The 17,946-nt window shown below is 41.0% G+C and overlaps 1 protein-coding gene across 1 annotated transcript in view; it reads left to right on the forward strand.

The window, feature by feature from the left end:
• The window catches only part of LOC122640182 (two pore calcium channel protein 1B), a 177,460-nt gene that overhangs the window by 55,708 nt on the left and 103,806 nt on the right, over positions 1-17,946 (forward strand). The window contains exons 8-10 of the mRNA XM_043833336.1: positions 1,111-1,216; positions 1,432-1,509; positions 12,783-12,844. Coding sequence (XP_043689271.1) covers positions 1,111-1,216; positions 1,432-1,509; positions 12,783-12,844 — 246 coding nt within the window. The remainder of the gene's footprint in view (positions 1-1,110; positions 1,217-1,431; positions 1,510-12,782; positions 12,845-17,946) is intronic.

Consider the following 17,946-nt stretch of genomic DNA (forward strand, 5'->3'; position numbering starts at 1 on the left):
AAGCTATATAAGGGAAAGGGTACAATAGGCTGCGACATATATTAGCAAACTAGGGTTTGAAGCCAAACTACCACTTATGGGTTTTTTCCCCCAATCTAACGATTCAAACATGTGTAAACATGCTTAAATAGGCAACACTGAAGTTGCAGGACAAATTTCCAAGTTTTAGCCACCAAAATGGTCATATTTCAAAATTTCCACCAAAATGGACTAGATGTCGGTGGGATTTCGGCCATTTTTTTGGTAAATTTCGGTTTCGGGCCAGACCAAAATGGATGAAATCTTGAACCTTGTGTGTGTGTGTATATATATATACATAAATATAGTTTGGTGGTAGGGTACCTGGTAGAAACTAGAAAGATAGATAGAGAAAATCATGGCATGACGTACCTGGGTTCCATCGCTTAGAGTGGAGCGAGGGTGAGGGCAATTGTGAAGTTGATTTGCGCTGGGAGTGAAAAAACACTTTGTGGGTGTACATTTACTGTAAATTGCAAATAGGATGTACTGTGAATCTTGATTTGCAAAAACTAGATGCTGCCTTTGTGCAGATTCCAATATACCCTTCTCACTTAATAACAGTGGGGGGCCACAGACACTTCCTCTCCTACTCTGACCAGGTGGGCCCCATGTGGACCCCGTATGGATGATACCATTTTCCAGACCCTTGTTGGTGTAGCATGCAGATTCCTTCTTATACTGGCGTCGTGGGAAATCCTCTCCCAATTCATAATTACTAAAATTGTGTATTGAATTTACTGAAAATAGTATCTTAGCAACATTATGATAAAAGCTTCTACTGTATCCTATACCTTTATGCTTCTATAATGATTCATATACAGCTCAATCAAAGTTTGTTTGTTCCTCATATTATCTTTTTAAACCACTTGTATCTTAGATGAGGCTTGGAGGCAGTGAATATTTGTCCATGGTATTTATTTGAATTTTGGTAATATGCTCCTGCCTAATTCTGCTTGCTTGCTGTAAAGAAATTGGAAAAGAAAAAGAAAACACCTTTGTTTCTTTCTTTAGTTCCTTTCTGGTGTGTTCTATTGGTATGGTAATTCTGTACATAAAATCTTTAACATTGTTTCCTTATTTCTTTTCCAGGGATTCGCGTTGGAACTGTCTGTTTTTTGTTCTGTATGTGCTATTAGGGGTGTACTTTCTCTCGAATCTGATTCTTGCTGTTGTATATGATAGCTTCAAAGGTCAGGTATATAATCTTTCCCTTCACTTTTAGCATGCTCTTGTAAGTATAAAGGGTATGCTGATATGTTGCATCTACATTTATAATTGTTGATAACAGTTGATTATTGTCCCAAAACCAAGTTTCTTCAACTACGTCAATATTTGTTTCTAAAAAAAAAAGACTTATTCTTGTTTAAGTATCACTTAGTCACTCATCCTTATGCTTCCTCTTATCTGCAGCTTGCGAAACAAGTTGCTGAGATGGACTCTACAAGGAAGAGGATATTGGAGAAAGCATTCAGTATAATTGATAGAGATGTAAGCCTGGTTGTCAATATTTTATTGATCTCTTTCTTTTTTGGGTTATTTATCTTTTATGTGTCTCTATTTTGTGGCAAGCTTGTACTATCTGTATTTAATCCCAAAGAGTTCATGTTTCACTGTCTATTCTTCTTCTTTCCTTCCTTAAACCTGTTTCTGAGAGGTAAAATTTTGTTCTGTTTGTCTCAATGAAAGACAAGTCCTGCATTCTATAGTCCCCTTTTGGGGTTCCTGTTCTTGATGATTTAGTTGTCTCTAGTGTCACTCTCTATGTATTGCTATTTTCATGTGGATGATTTTACTTAACTTTTGTAGGGATAGTTGATATATCTCTTTCTTTTGTTTATATGCCATTTAGGTCTAATATTTCAATAGTAATAATTCTGATAAAAGTAATTCAACTTTATACAGTTATATGTAGAGGCTGTGGATTAAGGTCTTATATACCCCCCCCTAGATAGATAACAACAAATTTTATTTAAAGATTTGAAGAATTCAAATCAGAACCAGATTGAATATCACCACCAAAAATAATGAAGAGAAAATGCATGCTAACAAAGGATGAGTACAGAATATGTAGAGAAAAGACTAGTCCTCCAATAAAAGTATGCTTGCAGACTACTAACTCAATCTCTGCGTACATTGCCTAGCCAACTGATCTGCCATGTAATTTGCAGTCCTAGGCTTCTGATGGAATGGGCAGTTCACTTTTGAAGGCAATCTCTTTATGCACGTAATTGCATGAGCCAATCCCCATGGGCCTTCGTTATGTTGCATCATCCAAGAAATAATACTGGATGAGTAACGTTCTACCATGTTGTAGTCAAAACCTCTTTGATAGCATACTCCTCCAAAGGTCTGCTCTAACAGATTTCCCCGCCACAATTGGGCTGAATTGACATGTCCTATGCTTGATCTGATCACTCACCCTACCCCAGAAGGCTCTGGTGTCCCATGGACAAGCCATCAAAATTTAGCTTCAGTGCTTCAACCTTCATTCTGGAGGTGGGGACCAGAATACCTACCTATCTTCTTTCTATGTTGGAATTGACTATATTTCCCAATTTCTTGGGAATCAATTTGATGAAAGGTTATTTTGTTATGATGTTGATATCATGTTCCTTTCACCAGAAGAGTTAAATTGATTTAAACTTTTATTATGTCTTCCTGTATTTTTTATCAAATTGTTTTACCCATAACATTCGTCGAAGAAGGCTATGAAATAGCCAGCTGGGCCTGATGCTCTATCTCCATTCATTTCCATGATAGCCCTCCAGATTTACAGTCTTTGCCTCTTTGTATTTTAGCCCCTTCTTTAGTCCTTTAATAGTTCATCAAAGTGGAATATCTCCAAAGAAGGTTGAAATCTTCTGATGAAATGGATTGGATCATGCTATTTCACTAATAGGTTTTCTATTCTTGTGGAGTGGAGCAATAGAATTCTTCAAGGTTGCTTCAATTCCATGAGGGCATGCGGCAATATCTCTTCTTTAGTCCTTTAATAGTTCATCAAAGTGGAAGATCTCCAAAGAAGGTAGAAATCCCCTGATGAAATGGATTGGATCATGCTATTTCACTAATAGATTATTTAATTCCATGAGGATATACGGCAATACCTTTCTCCCCTCTTATTCTTGTGGGGCTTCCCATAGGCAGTGGAGATTATTGGGGTATGTGTATGTCCTGATGTTTTGAAGTAATGTTAGGTTTAAAAATTAATTATTCCAAAAGTGAGTTGAAGCAGTTGATGAGGTTTAATTATGTTGATCATTTAACTACTTGCTTTCAAGTGTTAGGACTGTAAAATTGCACTTCATTTTTTTGGCTTTGAAATTACCTTTTGGGAAGTTCAATCGAACAAAATTAGGTGTGGGAACCAGTCTTGGAAAATATGGAGGAAAACTTGGTGCTTGGGATGGGGCCGACAGGCAATATTTTCCAAGAGGGGGGGGGGAGAGTTACCCTTTTATGGGGTGAATAAATAATTCATTACCAAAAGGAGAAAGAGATACAAGGAGCCCCTAAAAGAGGGGAAAAAGAAAAAAACATTACAGGAGTCAGGAGAGCTATACAAAGCAAAGCAAAACCCAACCGTCGAGGAGAGGCAACAGATGGTTGTAGTAAGGAGATAGGCAAACCCCAAGAAACAACAATTAGCCTGTTCCTTGGGGAATCAACAACACTTCAAGAGGAGATCAAAGATAGCTACTAGAGACCTCAAAAGAAATGGACTTCCAAATCTGCTCGAAGGATCTAGATGTAGAGGACCATTTTTCAAAGATTACGCACCATCCAAATGTAATTGATGGTGGCATGAAAGGCAAGCTTGCCGATGACATCACAGATAGACTTGCCAGTGTAAGTCATATCCACCATTCTACCCAAATCCACTCTCTTGCTAACTGAAGGATTTTTGTTCTGCTAGGTCAGCATTTGGTCAGGAGACTTTTCCAAACTATAGAGGAGAAGAGGCAAGAAAAAGAGAAGTGATCATCTTCCTTAACATTCCAACAGAGGAAACAGGAAAGGGAGACAGGAATCTGGTGATGAATGAGAAATGACTGTGTTGGGAGACAAACGCTATGACAAGGGATGTAGCCCTTGAACCAAACTATCTTGTGCTAGAGAGATAAGGGGCCACGAGATCTGATAAAATTCCAAGCTGATTTAAAACTGAAGAGGCTGTTGAAGAGGCAGACCAAACAACAATATCCCCCTACCACGGGGTCTTCTGGAATGGAAGGAAGGGTGTAATAGGTCTAAGATTCAAGATCTTAGACCAAACCCAAGAAGCATCAGGGGAGAGAGGAGCCGTACAAATAGAATCATTGCGGAGAAGACCTGAGTTTGAGGCTCTTTTGGCAAGTGTTACAACTTACTACTATTATAGGAAGGATCTGGTAAGTACCATTTAGTGGACTAGTGTCAACTTTGCTTGCATAAGGGAAAAGTAGGAGTGGGTCTAATTATCACAATGATCAAGGTTTTCCTATCTAAACAGTGGAAATATGGACAGGTAGTTTCTGCATTATGGAGAAAGATCATTGCTTCCAAGTATGAGAAATGAGTGGTTGATAACATAGCTATTACTTCTCATGGCACCTGTTTTGTGGATTCACACATGAATGAAACTGTAGACCCCAGTACCAGTTTGATGAGGGATAGTTACATATGGGCTGAGCAAGAACAAAAGTTGTGTCTGGTTTCAAGAAATTAGAGTTGATTTTAGACGTAAACAAGGTTTTTTGAATTTAGAATTCACATTCTTCATTATGGCCTCACTGGAGAAAACTAAATAAAAAGGGCTTATAGGATTTAGATTTCAGTGAAAAGATTGAATTGCATGGGTGGATGTGTGATGCTAATTGAGAGATGTGATTTCTTTCTTAGTGTTTTGGTGGTCTTTGTTTTTTTTTTTTTTTTAAATGGACTGTCTCGGATGGTTTTGAAATGTATCGGCTGATACGATACGATATGACCGATACATATCGATACCATGATACATTCGATAAAGGGTTCTATAGGTGCTTTAATACGTATCGGCTGATATGGCTCGATACATACTGATACCATCGATACAAAGCATAAAAAAAACCATTTTGAGTCACAGACTCTATACAACACACATTCTGGAGGAAAAAAGAAGGGAAACTCTCAACCGAGAGTCTGAAATCTTCCATGTAACTAATTTTTTTCACACTTTTGGAGTTGGGGCTTCTAATCTACACTCAAAAACGAACCAAGGAGTGCTACAAAACATCCTTTGCATCAGCCAACAAACTGAGATCAGAGATTGTAGGAGATTTCACAGAAAAAGTAAGTTTTCTGAAAATGGTCAAGATACACATGAAAATACACTTTTTTTTCTCCAAAAGTGTATTTCCATGTGTATCTTGACCATTTTCGTGCGTATCTGTAGTGTACCATACAATACGTCTCTTAAAATCACCTTTCCGATACGATACCCGACACTGATACTTTAAGCCTTGGATATGGCACTTGATTGATATCATCTGTCTAAAGCTCGGAATGATATGGTTTGGGTGCCGTTGATGGTGAGGTAAAGGATATAAGACGGGATTTAGAGGATTCCAACTTCACATTACGAGCCTTTGCAGCAACAAAGCAATTATGTTGAATATTATGCATTGTGTGAAGTGTAGCCTTGATATGGACCTTTTACAATAACAACTTACTGCTTTGAAAAATTGTTGAAACCCCAAATAGTGTTATGTTTTAGAGTAGAAGAAGAAGAGAGAAAAGCTCCAAGAGAGCAAACACGATTTGGGGTTATTGAGTTATGTCTCAAACTAGAGGCAAACTAGTTTATATTGAAAAGAATAGATAATTACACAGAGGCCCCTGGCCTTATACAAATGACTTAAAGAACATATAAAAGATGTGGTTATATACAAATATACCCCTGACTACTGTTCTTAACACTCCCCCTCAAGCTGGGTGGTATATGTCAAACATGCCCAGCTTGTCCAACAAGCAACCAAAGTGGTAAGAGCTAAGTCCTTTAGTGAAGATGTCGGCCACTTGTTCATTTGCCTTCACAAAAGGAGTGCAAATGGTTTTTGATTCTATCTTCTCCTTGATAAAATGTCTGTCAACCTCAACATGCTTTGTCCTGTCATGTTGAACTGGGTTGTGGGCAATACTTATGGCTGCCTTGTTATCACAATATAAGCTCATAAGTTTAACAGTCTCAAATCCCAATTCTTGAACAAGTTTCTTCAACCACAAGATTTCACACACTCCGTGAGCCATGGCTCTAAACTCTGCCTTTGCATTCGACCTAGCCACCACAGGTTGTTTCTTACTTCTCCAAGTGACTAAATTTCCACCAATAAAGGTACAGTATCCAGAGGTGGATCTTCTATCAGAAATAGATCCAGCCCAGTCAGGATCAGTGTATGCTTCAATCCTTAAGTGATTATTTCTAGAGAAGAGAAGACTTTTTCCAGGGCATGACTTCAAATATCTGAGGATCCTGTAGACTACATCAAGATGTCCCATCTTGGGTGCATGCATAAACTAACTTACCACTCCAATAGCATAGGCTATGTCAGGTCGGGTAAGGGAAAGATAGATTAGCTTGCCTACCAATCTCTGATATTTTCAGCATCCACAAGAGGTTCACCACAGTCTTCCCCTAGTTTGTGATTCTGATCAATAGGGGAGGAGACTGGTTTGCACCCTAAGTAGCTTGTCTCTGTAAGCAGATCAAGGACAAACTTCCTTTGGCAAACATTGATTCCTTGCTTAGATCTTGAAACTTCAATCCCCAGAAAACACTTCAATGGACCGAGATCTTTGATCTCAAATTGTCGAGCCAAGTAAAGTTTAAGCTTTGAGATTTCAGCCTCATTGTTTCCCGTGACTACAATGTCATCAACGTATACAATGAGAGTTGTAATAGTGCTGTCCTTCCTTTGTATAAACAAGGTGTGATCGGCTTGACTTTGAGTGTATCCATTCTGTAAGATAGCTTGTCTAAACCTCTCAAACAAAGACTTAGGAGATTGTTTGAGTCCATAAAGAGCCTTCCTAAGACGACACACTTTTCCATTGCCACCAGGATGCTTGAACCCAGGAGGAGAGTGCATATAGACCTCTTCTTCTAAGTCCCTATGTAAGAATGCATTCTTTACATCAAGCTGGTAAAATGGGCAATCAAGATTTGTAGCCACTGAGAGAAGTACACGAATGGAATTATGCTTGGCCACTGGAGCAAAGGTCTCCTGATAATCAATGCCATATACCTGTGTATAACCCTTGGCAACAAGTCTTGCCTTATACCTCTCCACAGTACCATCAGATTTGAACTTGACTGTGAATACCCATCTACATCCAACAGGAATTCTCCCCTTTGGGAGTTCAACGAGATCCCAAGTGTGATTCTTCTCAAGAGTCACCATCTCTGTATTCATTGCTTCTCTCCATTTTGGGTCAGCCATAGCCTCTGCTACATTCTTAAGTATAGATATGGAGGAGATAACCACAGTGAAGGCAACACCTGCAGGTGAGATAGAATCATAGGAAACAAACTTGGCAATAGGATTAGTACATGCCCGTGTTCCCTTGCGAAGAGCAATGGTATACCTGTCTCAATGGATGGAGACGAAGGAGGATTTTGGCAGGTCTTCTTTATGGGAAGCCATGAAGAAGGATTGTGGCTGGGCTTCTTTGTATACACCAACAGCTCCCCCTGTTCTCCGTTTACTTGTATACTAGGAGGCTCCCCCTTAACAACAGTATCCACAGAACTTTTCTTTCCCTTGTCAATCTGAAAAGGAGGATAGGAAAGGGAACAAATTCAGGAACCTCTGCAACCTCACCACCAAGGGATGAATACTCCCCCTGAAGAGGTGACTGAAAATACGGTATGGTTTAAAAAAAATGGACATCTTTTGAGAGAAGCCACCGATGGGTAGGATAATGATAATATTTGTATCCTTTGGAGGTAGAGGAATACCCAAGAAAGAGGCACTTCAGGGCCTTAGGATCATGCGGGCAGATTAGCTAATATGTACATAGCAAATGCAACCAAACACCCTTGGTGGAAGAGAGAAAGAAGAAGAATGTGAGGGTAAGACATCAAGAGGAACCTTGAAGTTCAAGACACTGGAGGGCATATGATTAAATAAGAAATACAGCAGTGAGTAAGGCATCAGACCAAAAAGTTTTTGGAATATGCATTGTAAACCAAAGAGACCGAGCCACTTCCAGAAGGTGGCAGTTTTTTCTTTCAGCAACCCTGTTTTGTTGTGGGGTATCAACACAGGCCACCTGATGGATAATGCTATGGTCAGAAAAATTGGTTTCCAAACCACCATACATATACTTCCCACCTTTATCAGAACGGACAATTTGAATACGAGTTTGAAACTGGGTGTACACCAACTCATAAAAATTTTTAAATGCAGCATGGACATCACTCTTCTGTTTCAATAGGTAAATCCAAGTAACTCGAGAAAAGTCATCTTTGAAAGAGACAAAGTAGCGGAAGCCACGCAAAGAAGTAATGGGGGAAGGTCCCCAAACATCAGTGTGAACAATGTGAAAATGTGAAATTGATTTATGACCAGTAGATGGATAAACTGTCTTACAACTTTTTGCAAAAAGACAAGGTGCACAATGAAAAACATGATTGATAGGAAAAGAGGTAAATAAATGTGGCAACAGTTTCCTCATAACAGAAAAGGAAGGGTGTCCCAAACGACGATGCCAAAGCAAAATATCTTCCTGTGTGTGTCCGCCATCCTGCCCATACACATAAGATTGAGCTATCGCAGCAGGGGAGACACAGGTGTCCAAAACATATAAGCCATCTGCTTCACGTCCACTGCCAATTGCCCTCTTTGTCACCAAATCCTGAAAGAAACAATGGGTAGGAAAGCATGTGATAAAGCAGTTCAAAGATTTAGTCAATTAGCTAACTGAAAGGAGATTAGTAGCAAATTTTGGAACATGAAAGACAGACTTCAAAGGTATAAATGGAGTAACCTGGACATCATAGTTTAAAATCTCACGATATCTCGGGCTGGTCGAGATGGCCGAAATATCCGAAATATACCGAAATATGGTATTTTTTCTGCCATATTTTGGCACTCCATCTCAGTGGGTTTTTGGCCAGATTAAGGCCTAATACTTCATGTACACCCTTATTTAAGCTACATAAACACATTTAAACCTTCATATTGCAAAAAAAAATGAACTCAAAGTGGTGTTTTGGGTTTGCACCCTTGATTGACAGTATACGGTCGCCGACCCTGATGTATAAGTAGTTAAATACACATTGATTAGGTATTAAAAGACATAAGAAATTTAAACAAAGTAATGAAACAAAAATAACTCGTAAGTCATAACTCATAACTCATAAACTCCATAATAGTCAATAGTTCAATATTCAATAGTCAATAGTTCAATACTCAATAGTCAATAGTTCAATACTCAATAGTCAATACACAAAGTCATAAGTTCACAACTCACAAGAGTGCATGACTCGCAAGAAAAATCACGAAATATCCCAAAAATCACGAAATACCCTGAAATATCCCGAAATATCCCGAAATATCATTGAAATATGAACTTTTTCCATTTCACCTTGTCATTTCGTCTCGGTACTGTCGAGATTTCCGAAATATCCCGATATATCGGCGATATTTCGCGAAATCTTGAACCATGCTGGACATCTCCCTTACTAGAAATGGAAGAGGGGGAACCATAAAAAATTTTTACCTTACCTTTCCTAGAACAAACAGAATAGGAATCATAAAGCTGAGATCTACTAGTCATATGATCAGTGGCACCTGAGTCAATGACCCAGGAAGTGGTGCCAAAGGAGGTAGAGACCTGTAGACAAGCGGAAGTAGTAGTAGTAGAAGAGGAGGAACCATCCATGTGGGCTACATTCCGGCGAAATGCAGCTGTCCTTGGAGAGAGGATGAATCAGACTCATGAACTCCAACATGGGCCCTCGGCCCATTCTTCTTCTGTCCTTTCTGTCCCCCAGATGAAACAGAGGGTGGCTTCCCGTGAAGATCCCAGCAAAAATCCTTCTTGTGCCCAAGCTTGCCACAATAGTCACAGGAGAATCTCCCCTTGCCAGCTCCCTTAATGGAGGGAGTATAGTCTTGAGGAATGGATGAAACAAGAGCAGAGCGCTCAACAGTTGGAGTGGTCTCCATAGCACCCCTACGGGTCTGCTCACTCTGTAGATTACCACACACCTCCTCCTGTTAGGGAAGACAAGGTCGGCCAAGGATCTGCACCCTTTAAGGTTCAAACTCAGGGTTAAGACCTCCAAGAAGGAACAAGATCCTCTCCTTCTCAAACAACTGATGCACTTTGGGCTCATCAACAGGACACAATTGGAGATCTCTTTAGTGATCATACTCCTCCCAAAGTCCCACAACAAGACTATAGTATTCAGAGATACTTTAATCACCCTGTCGCAAGCTAACAATTTGTTGGAGGAGTTGATAAACCTTTGTAGAGTCTCCCACCCTATCAAAAATACGAGCAACACTATCACAGATATCTGTGCCAGTCTCCTTGCTCATAAACCTTCTTCCAATCTCCGGCTTCATCGAAAAAATAAGCCAAGTCATCACAAGGGAGTTTTCAGTTTCCCATTTGGAGTACTCTGGATCAGTAGAGAGGGGAGTCTTGATGCTCCCAGATATGTACCCCAACTGCCCTCGACTCCGAAGAATCAGCTTCATAGACTGTGACCGATCCAAGTAATTTTGGTTGTCAAGCTTGACAATGGGAAGTTGAACATTTGGGGTATCATATGACAGAGATGGAGGCAAGGCTGTTTCAACATTTTTTTCACCCATTTTGACCTTCAATCAAACACTTGGAAGACCTAAACAACAGCACCTCAAGCAAAACTTCTTCTTCTCAAAAAACAGCAGTAAAAAAAGGAACAAATAGTGACAAAACACTTGAAACAAATTGTAGAACCTCACACGATCATCAAACAGCAGCGGAGTAAAAAGGAGAAACCTTCCTTACCCAAAAACGATACTGAGTAGCCCAAAAAATCCTCCAAACAAAGCTCTATTGAAGAACTTTTTTCAACAAAGTCCCCTGGCTGGCGGAAAAAACAGGCAGAACAGCCTGGTCGAAATATAGTTCTGGCCCTTTGATGCTTCTAAGAGACTTGAGAGGATACAATGGAAAGAAAGGGGACTTCCAAACGAAACTAGAACACTTGATTGCTCTCCATTTGGATTCCAAACTAGGGAGAAACAGATCTGTGAAGATACCCTAGGGTTTTCTTTAAACAGCAACAAAACCCAAGAGAAGAAACTAGCTCTTAGCCTTCCAAACAACCTGCTATCACCAAACTCCAGGAACAATATGCTCTGATACCATGTTATGTTTTAGAGTACAAGAAGAAGAGAGAAAAGCTCCAAGAGAGCAAACACGATTTGGGGTTATTGAGTTATTGGAGTTATTGAGTTATGTTTCAAACTAGAGACAAACTAGTTTATACTGAAAAGAATAGATAATTACACAGAGGCCCCTGGCCTTATACAAATGACATAAAGAACATATAAAAGATGTGGTTATATACAAATATACCCCTGACTACTATTCTCAACAAATAGTACTAGTTTAGTGCTATAAACCAACAGAAAAGAGACCCACTGTGTGCTATCCGATACTTCTTGTAACCTGGAATACCGACATCGCTATGATGACAGGGGTAAGACTTAAGAGTATTGGACTTGTGTTCGTAAAGCACCCAAATGTTGGACACCTCAATTAGCCCCCTTCTTTTTACACATTAGTAGTCTAATACCCCATTTGTTACATTTTGGCCTACTTCCAAAACCCAAGCCCATTTTGGATGTATATCTCTGTATCCTAAGATTTGGGGACAGGTGGACCCAAATTCTTGACCCATACCTGATCCCTGAATCCAAACTCATGTAAAATAAGGTCCAACCTATGTGCCTTACAAGAGATAAACTTAAAAAAGCCTGCAGCAACAGCTCTTAGTAATAATCAACTTCTTCTTCCTTGATCTTTAACCACTGCTCCTGATCACCCCTTCGCAGTCTTTTAATTCACTGTTTAACTTTATTGCAATACTCTTTTCATGTAATAGATTACGTTCCTTGGGCTGCCCACAGCTGATGTTTCCTGTACATCTTCCAATCAAGATACTTCTTGATAATCAATAGGACATGTTTTCAGAAAGTCTCTGTTCACTGTATATCAATCTCAGCACCAGTTAAGTAGAGACCAATAGTTATGTAATACATTTATCTGTCTATCTATATGAAAGAGATAGACATGCCTTATTTGACTATTGCATTTAATTAATTTTCACCTTGCCACAGTCATTTTCAGTTTATTTAGGTTGATAATGACTATTGTGTTACCAACATGTAATTTGTAGGTGTGGCGGAGTGTTAGTCTAGTTATAAGATGCTATTTGTTTTAACTGGATTATTCTTTGCCATTATAATGAGTTTTGTAACATACATATTACCAAGTTATCTTCATGATTCCAGAAGTTCAGTTATAAGTCTATCTATGCAGTTGATTTCCAATTGGACTTATTTAAAATAGCTGAATTCTGATGTCGTTCTAGCAGAAATAACTTGGTTGGAATTCTACATATCTATTATAATTTTTTTTCCCGATTCATGTATCAAGTTCAGCAATGGAGTTCCCCTTGATGTCATAAAATCCTGCTTCTATTGCCTGTTCTAATTGTTTTTGGTTCGATATTTCATCAACAGAACCGTGGGTTTCTTAACAAAGAGCAATGCATTAAGCTGTTTGAAGAGTTGAACAGATACAGGTAAAAGTAAAATGATCTTCTTAGCTTCTCCAGGTCAATAGCACTTGTACCAATCTTATTCTTCTGCCAGTATATTGCCTCAGGCAAGTATTTTTACACTACTAAGAGTTTGAGAATATTTGTTTTTGAGTGTACAGAAGCACCCATGTAGAAATGGAGGTAATTTTCCTTTAATTATTTTTTTCTATGCCCTGCAATCTCACTTTCTTTTCTTTAAATGTAATAGTATATGTAAATGGATAGCAATGGAGTGGTTAGATCGGTGTCTCTACCTGCCCCGCCTCTATTCGGGTGAGTTTGTTTTTTTTTGGTGAATAAATATGTATTACCAAACCCCAGGAGGGGGCAGGAAAACGGAAAGAATATACAAGGGAGAGGGAGAGGGAGAGGGAGAGGGAGAGGGAGGGGGGGGGGGAGAAACAAACCAACCTACGCAGAGGTGGAAGAAAAAAGAGAGGGCAGGTCAAGGCCCCAAAAGACAGCAATATGCCTATTCCTAGGGGTGTCCCTCACAGCATGAAGATGGCCACGGCTGAGCTTGGAAGAGACTTCAAAGGAGATGGACTTCCAACCTTCGATCTGATTTGGAAAGCCATCTCCTAAGATTGCGCTCCATCCAGATGTGATGAATAGCAGCTCCAAAAACCAGCTTTCCAATGGTGTCACAAATCGAGGACCCTGAGAAGGATTTGGCCACCCAAAGCCATTCTCTGTCGAAGTGAAGGGGTCTCCTGCTGCGGTGCCAGATGGAGGAGAGGGATTTTTTCCAAATAGTGGAGGTAAAGGGGCAATCAAAGAAGAGATGGGGGATGTCCTCAAGACCATTCCAACAAAGGGAGCAGGCAGGGGAAGCAGGGATGTGACAGTGAATGAGGAAGGCTTGGGTGGGAAGGCAAAGGCGAAGGGATCTCTGGGTAGTGATACTGTGGCGGGGTATGTGGCCTTTGAACCAGACTAAGTTGTGCTAGGGTACAGTGGGGGCGGTGGGTCTGACAAAGTTCTAGGCTGAGCTGGTGCTGAAGAGGCCATTGGAGGAGGGCAACCAAAGAGTTCTATCATCATGGGGGGGGGGGGGGGGGAGGGGGGAGAGCAGGCCAAATCCGCGAGACGATGGAGGGGTTGAGATAAAGGGGGGGGGGGACCAGGAGCCAGAAGAAATGAGAGGATAGAGGGGTGGTTTTTGGAAGGCCAGAAGAGTAGATCGCCCTGGGGCCAAGAACACATAAAAGGATACCAAGGGGGTGCCAAGGATCGAGTCAGAGGGAGGTGGAAGATCCTCGAGCAATGGAGGAAGAGATGCCACGGAGGGCAAGGGGGCGGAGGGCAAGGATCTTCCTCCAAATCCAGGAGGCATCAGAGGGGGTGGGGACAGTCTAGATGGAATCGGACTTGAGGAGGTGAGAGTAGACCCAGTTAACCCAGCTGGAATCCTGATGGGAGGAAATTTTCCAGATTAGCTTAAGAATGTTAGCAGTGTTGGAGTCTTTTATACGCCGGATCCCAAGACCACCCTTGGCCTTTGGGAGGCAGATAGACTTCCAGCTAACAGGATGGAGGAATCTAGAAGCGTCAGTCCCATTTCAGAGGAAAGCACAGAAGAGGCGCTCCATATCCTGGATGGTGGCTTTGGGTAATCCGAAGATCCCACTTCAATAGATGTAAGAAGCTTGGAGGATAGAGCGGATGCAAACAAGGCGGCCAACATAGGAAAGAAGTTTGCTTTTCCATAGCTGGAGGCGCTTGCGGATGTTATCCAACATAGGAGCGCAATGGTGGTTGGAGAGTCTGGCCGGAATGAGAGGGAGGTCAAGGTATTTAACAGGGAGGGAGCCAATGGAGAATCCAGTGAGGTTCAGAAGGGAATCTCTATCTAGGTCAGAAATACCAGAGAGGAAGATTTTGGATTTGAGGAGATTTATGCGAAGGCCCGAGAGAGTCTCAAAAAGGTGGAGAGAATCCATAATAGCAGCTATGGAGGAGTGAGAGGCCTTGGAGAAGGTCATCAGATCATCTGCAAGAGCGAGATGGGTGAGGTTGATGTGCTTGCATTTAGGAATGGGAGAGATGAGATGAAGATCGGTCTTGGATTGGAGGCTGCGGGAGAGGACTTCCAAAGCAATGGAGAAGAGGAAGGGGTAGAGAGGGCAGCCTTGGTGGATGCCCACTTTGGAGTGGAAGAAACCCAGCCAGAGAACCATTGACAAGAACCGAGAAAGAGGGGGAGGAGATGCAAGCATGAATCCAGCGAACAAAGGCAGGGGGAAGCCCATTTGAGAGAGCACTCCACAGATGAACTCCCAACGAAGGGAGTCAAAAGCTTTGTGGAGGTCAATTTTCATAAGGGCAGTCGGAGAGTGAGATTTGCGGTCAAAACCCTGCACAATCTCAGAACAAAGGATAATGTTGTCCGCAATGCTTCTCCCAGAAATGAAGGCGGATTGGTTGGGGCTGACTAGGGAGGGTATAACAGTCTTGATTCTGTTGGCAAGGATTTTGGCAATGAATTTGTAGATGAGGTTGCAGAGGGAGATAGGTCTGAAGTCCGAGAGAGAAGTGACACCCTCTTTATTGGGGTGAGTTTGTTATCATCTAAGAATGTTTTGTTTTGGGTACATTTTGCTATGGCCGATTTACTTAGAAGAAGAGTCGTGAGGAGATGCAAAAGAAGAGAGGTATATAGAATTGTAAGGCAAGAGGACATCAAATGGAAGCAGCTTGCTAAGGTTAAATGGCTGACGGAAGTTTATGCCTACACCTGATATTTTAATAAGGTGGCTACTCCTTGATTCATTGAGACTCAGATTGTAAGCTTAAGGTGAATAGGGTGGGGACTTGGGATAAAAAACTATTAAGAGAAGGTTGTTAACTTGATTGTTTTTTTTTTTTGGTGAATAACAAATTCATTACCAAAAGGGAGGAGAGAAAGGGGGGGGGGAAGAATACACAAAGAAAGAAGGGGAGGGAGCTATACAAGGAGACAATCCTAAGGAACCGGGCTATCAGAATGAAGAGGGAAACATCAAAACCCCAGGAAACAACAATATGCCCTGTTCCTTGCGGTATCAACAAGAGACTTAAGGGGGAGCATTTGAAGCTTAGAGTTAACATCAAAGAAGATGGCTTTCCAAATAATGTTAACTTGTTTGTTATCCACAGCTCTTTCAAGAGAATGAAAGCTTTGAGCTGGATCTAAACGGCATTAGGTTAAAAAGGACATTGGGGGATTTAGCTGATAGTTTTGTGCACCATGATCTTTAGGATATGCTGAGTATGTTTGGGGATTGCTTTTGTGAACTCCTTGAATGTTGGCTGTAAGTGTTGGAAATAAGATGAGAGGTTGTTGGGTGAAATCATATAAAAAATGAAGGTTACCATATTCCTGGCAGTGCGTTGGTAGCAATTGGCAAGTGAATGAATAGAAACATTGTGGAGGGAAACGAGATCCGGGTTTTTGTTAGGGGAGTTCTAAGGGACCTGCAGTTACGAATAATGTGACCATGAATCAATGCTTTCAGTTGGTTGATGTCCAACTTGCATAGCAAGGTAATTTGATTGGGAAAATGAACCTTTCTGTTAGACTGGAAATGCTTCATGGTTGCAGATTGGAGTAACAGACCTGATTGAGGGGTAAGGAAAGCAACATTAGATGGAAGGTTCAATGTTAAGTAATGTTGATACTGTTTTAACATGTTCAAGGTCAAGATGATATTGGGAAGGGTGTTGACAAGATCTGATCAGTTGTGGGCTTGTGGCATAACCAAAAGGGGCCCGTCATTGTTGATGTGGAGGAGCTTCAGGTTGGGAAGTAAAGATAGATTGTTGATTTCAGGTGTTGTGTGGTGGCTAATCTGGTTAGAAGGCAATGGGAGAATATTTGGGGGAAAGTGTACTGTAGATCAAGTGGAGAGGAAAATTTGTATTACCTTGATCTTATGTGTTTGTTTGTAAAGTGATGGTAAGAATATAAATATAGGCTCCACCAACTGGTACACTTAGAGGAGCCCCTTGTCAATCACTTCTATTCCCACATCAGGACACCTGTAGCACTCTTAGCTAGTGGGATTTGGTTTGAAATTGTTGCAACTGCTTATCCCAAAAGCTCAAGCTATTAAGTAAGGGAAACAAGAATGTAGATCAACAGAAACAGTAGACCATCACATAACTGTGCACAACAGAAGAAAAGAGAGGAACAATAAAGAGAACCGAAGGGATGAAAAGGAAGATCAAGACAATCCAGATAGATGGGAGATAGTCATAGTAGCACCCACTTCTTTGCCCACTAGGATCTCTACTTTGTTTTTTTTTGGGTGAATAAAAAATTCATTACCAAAGAGAAAGAGAAATACAGCAGCCCTCAAATTAGGAGGGAGGGGAGAAGAAAAAGAGGAAAAAACAAAAAGGCAAAGTCTCAGAGAGTGGAGTCAGAAGCCCGAAGAGAGATAGAGGTAAGCCCTCAGGATACAACAATGAGCATGTTCCTTGGGGTATCAATACAAGTAGAGGGGGGTGACGAGCTAAGTTTCGCTTTAATCTCAAAGAAAATGAAATCCCAAATCTGCTGAAGAGAGCGGGATTTGGTCGTCCATTTCCTGAGGTTGCGTTCCATTCAAATATGATTGATGATAGCACAAAAAGCCAGCTTTCCGACCGTGTCACAAAGGGAGTGGCCACCATAAGTCATATCAACCCAAACCCATTCTCTGTCAAAAGGAAGAATCCTACGGTTTCTTGGCCAGCATTTAGCGAGGATGCCTTTCCATATAGAGGAAGAGAAAGGACAAGCAAAGAAAAGATGATTTGAGTCCTCGACCGCATTCCAACAAAGATCACAGCTTGGGAGGACCACTATATGCCGGTGCCGAAGGAAGGACTGCGTTGGAAGACAATCAGAAAAAACTCTCCATGTCGTAAAGCAATGGCGGGGGATGTGGTGCTTGAACCAGACCAGATTCCTCCAAGGAGCCAGAGGGTTACGAGAGTGGATATGATCCCAAGCGGCTTTGGAACTGAAGGAGCCCGAAGAGTTCGGCAGCCAAGTAACACAATCACCTCTATTATGGGGTCTCCTAGAGATAGAAGGCAATATATTCCAAATGTTATTG

The sequence above is a fragment of the Telopea speciosissima genome, chromosome 9 (assembly GCF_018873765.1).
Source record: "Telopea speciosissima isolate NSW1024214 ecotype Mountain lineage chromosome 9, Tspe_v1, whole genome shotgun sequence".
NCBI lineage: Eukaryota > Viridiplantae > Streptophyta > Magnoliopsida > Proteales > Proteaceae > Telopea > Telopea speciosissima.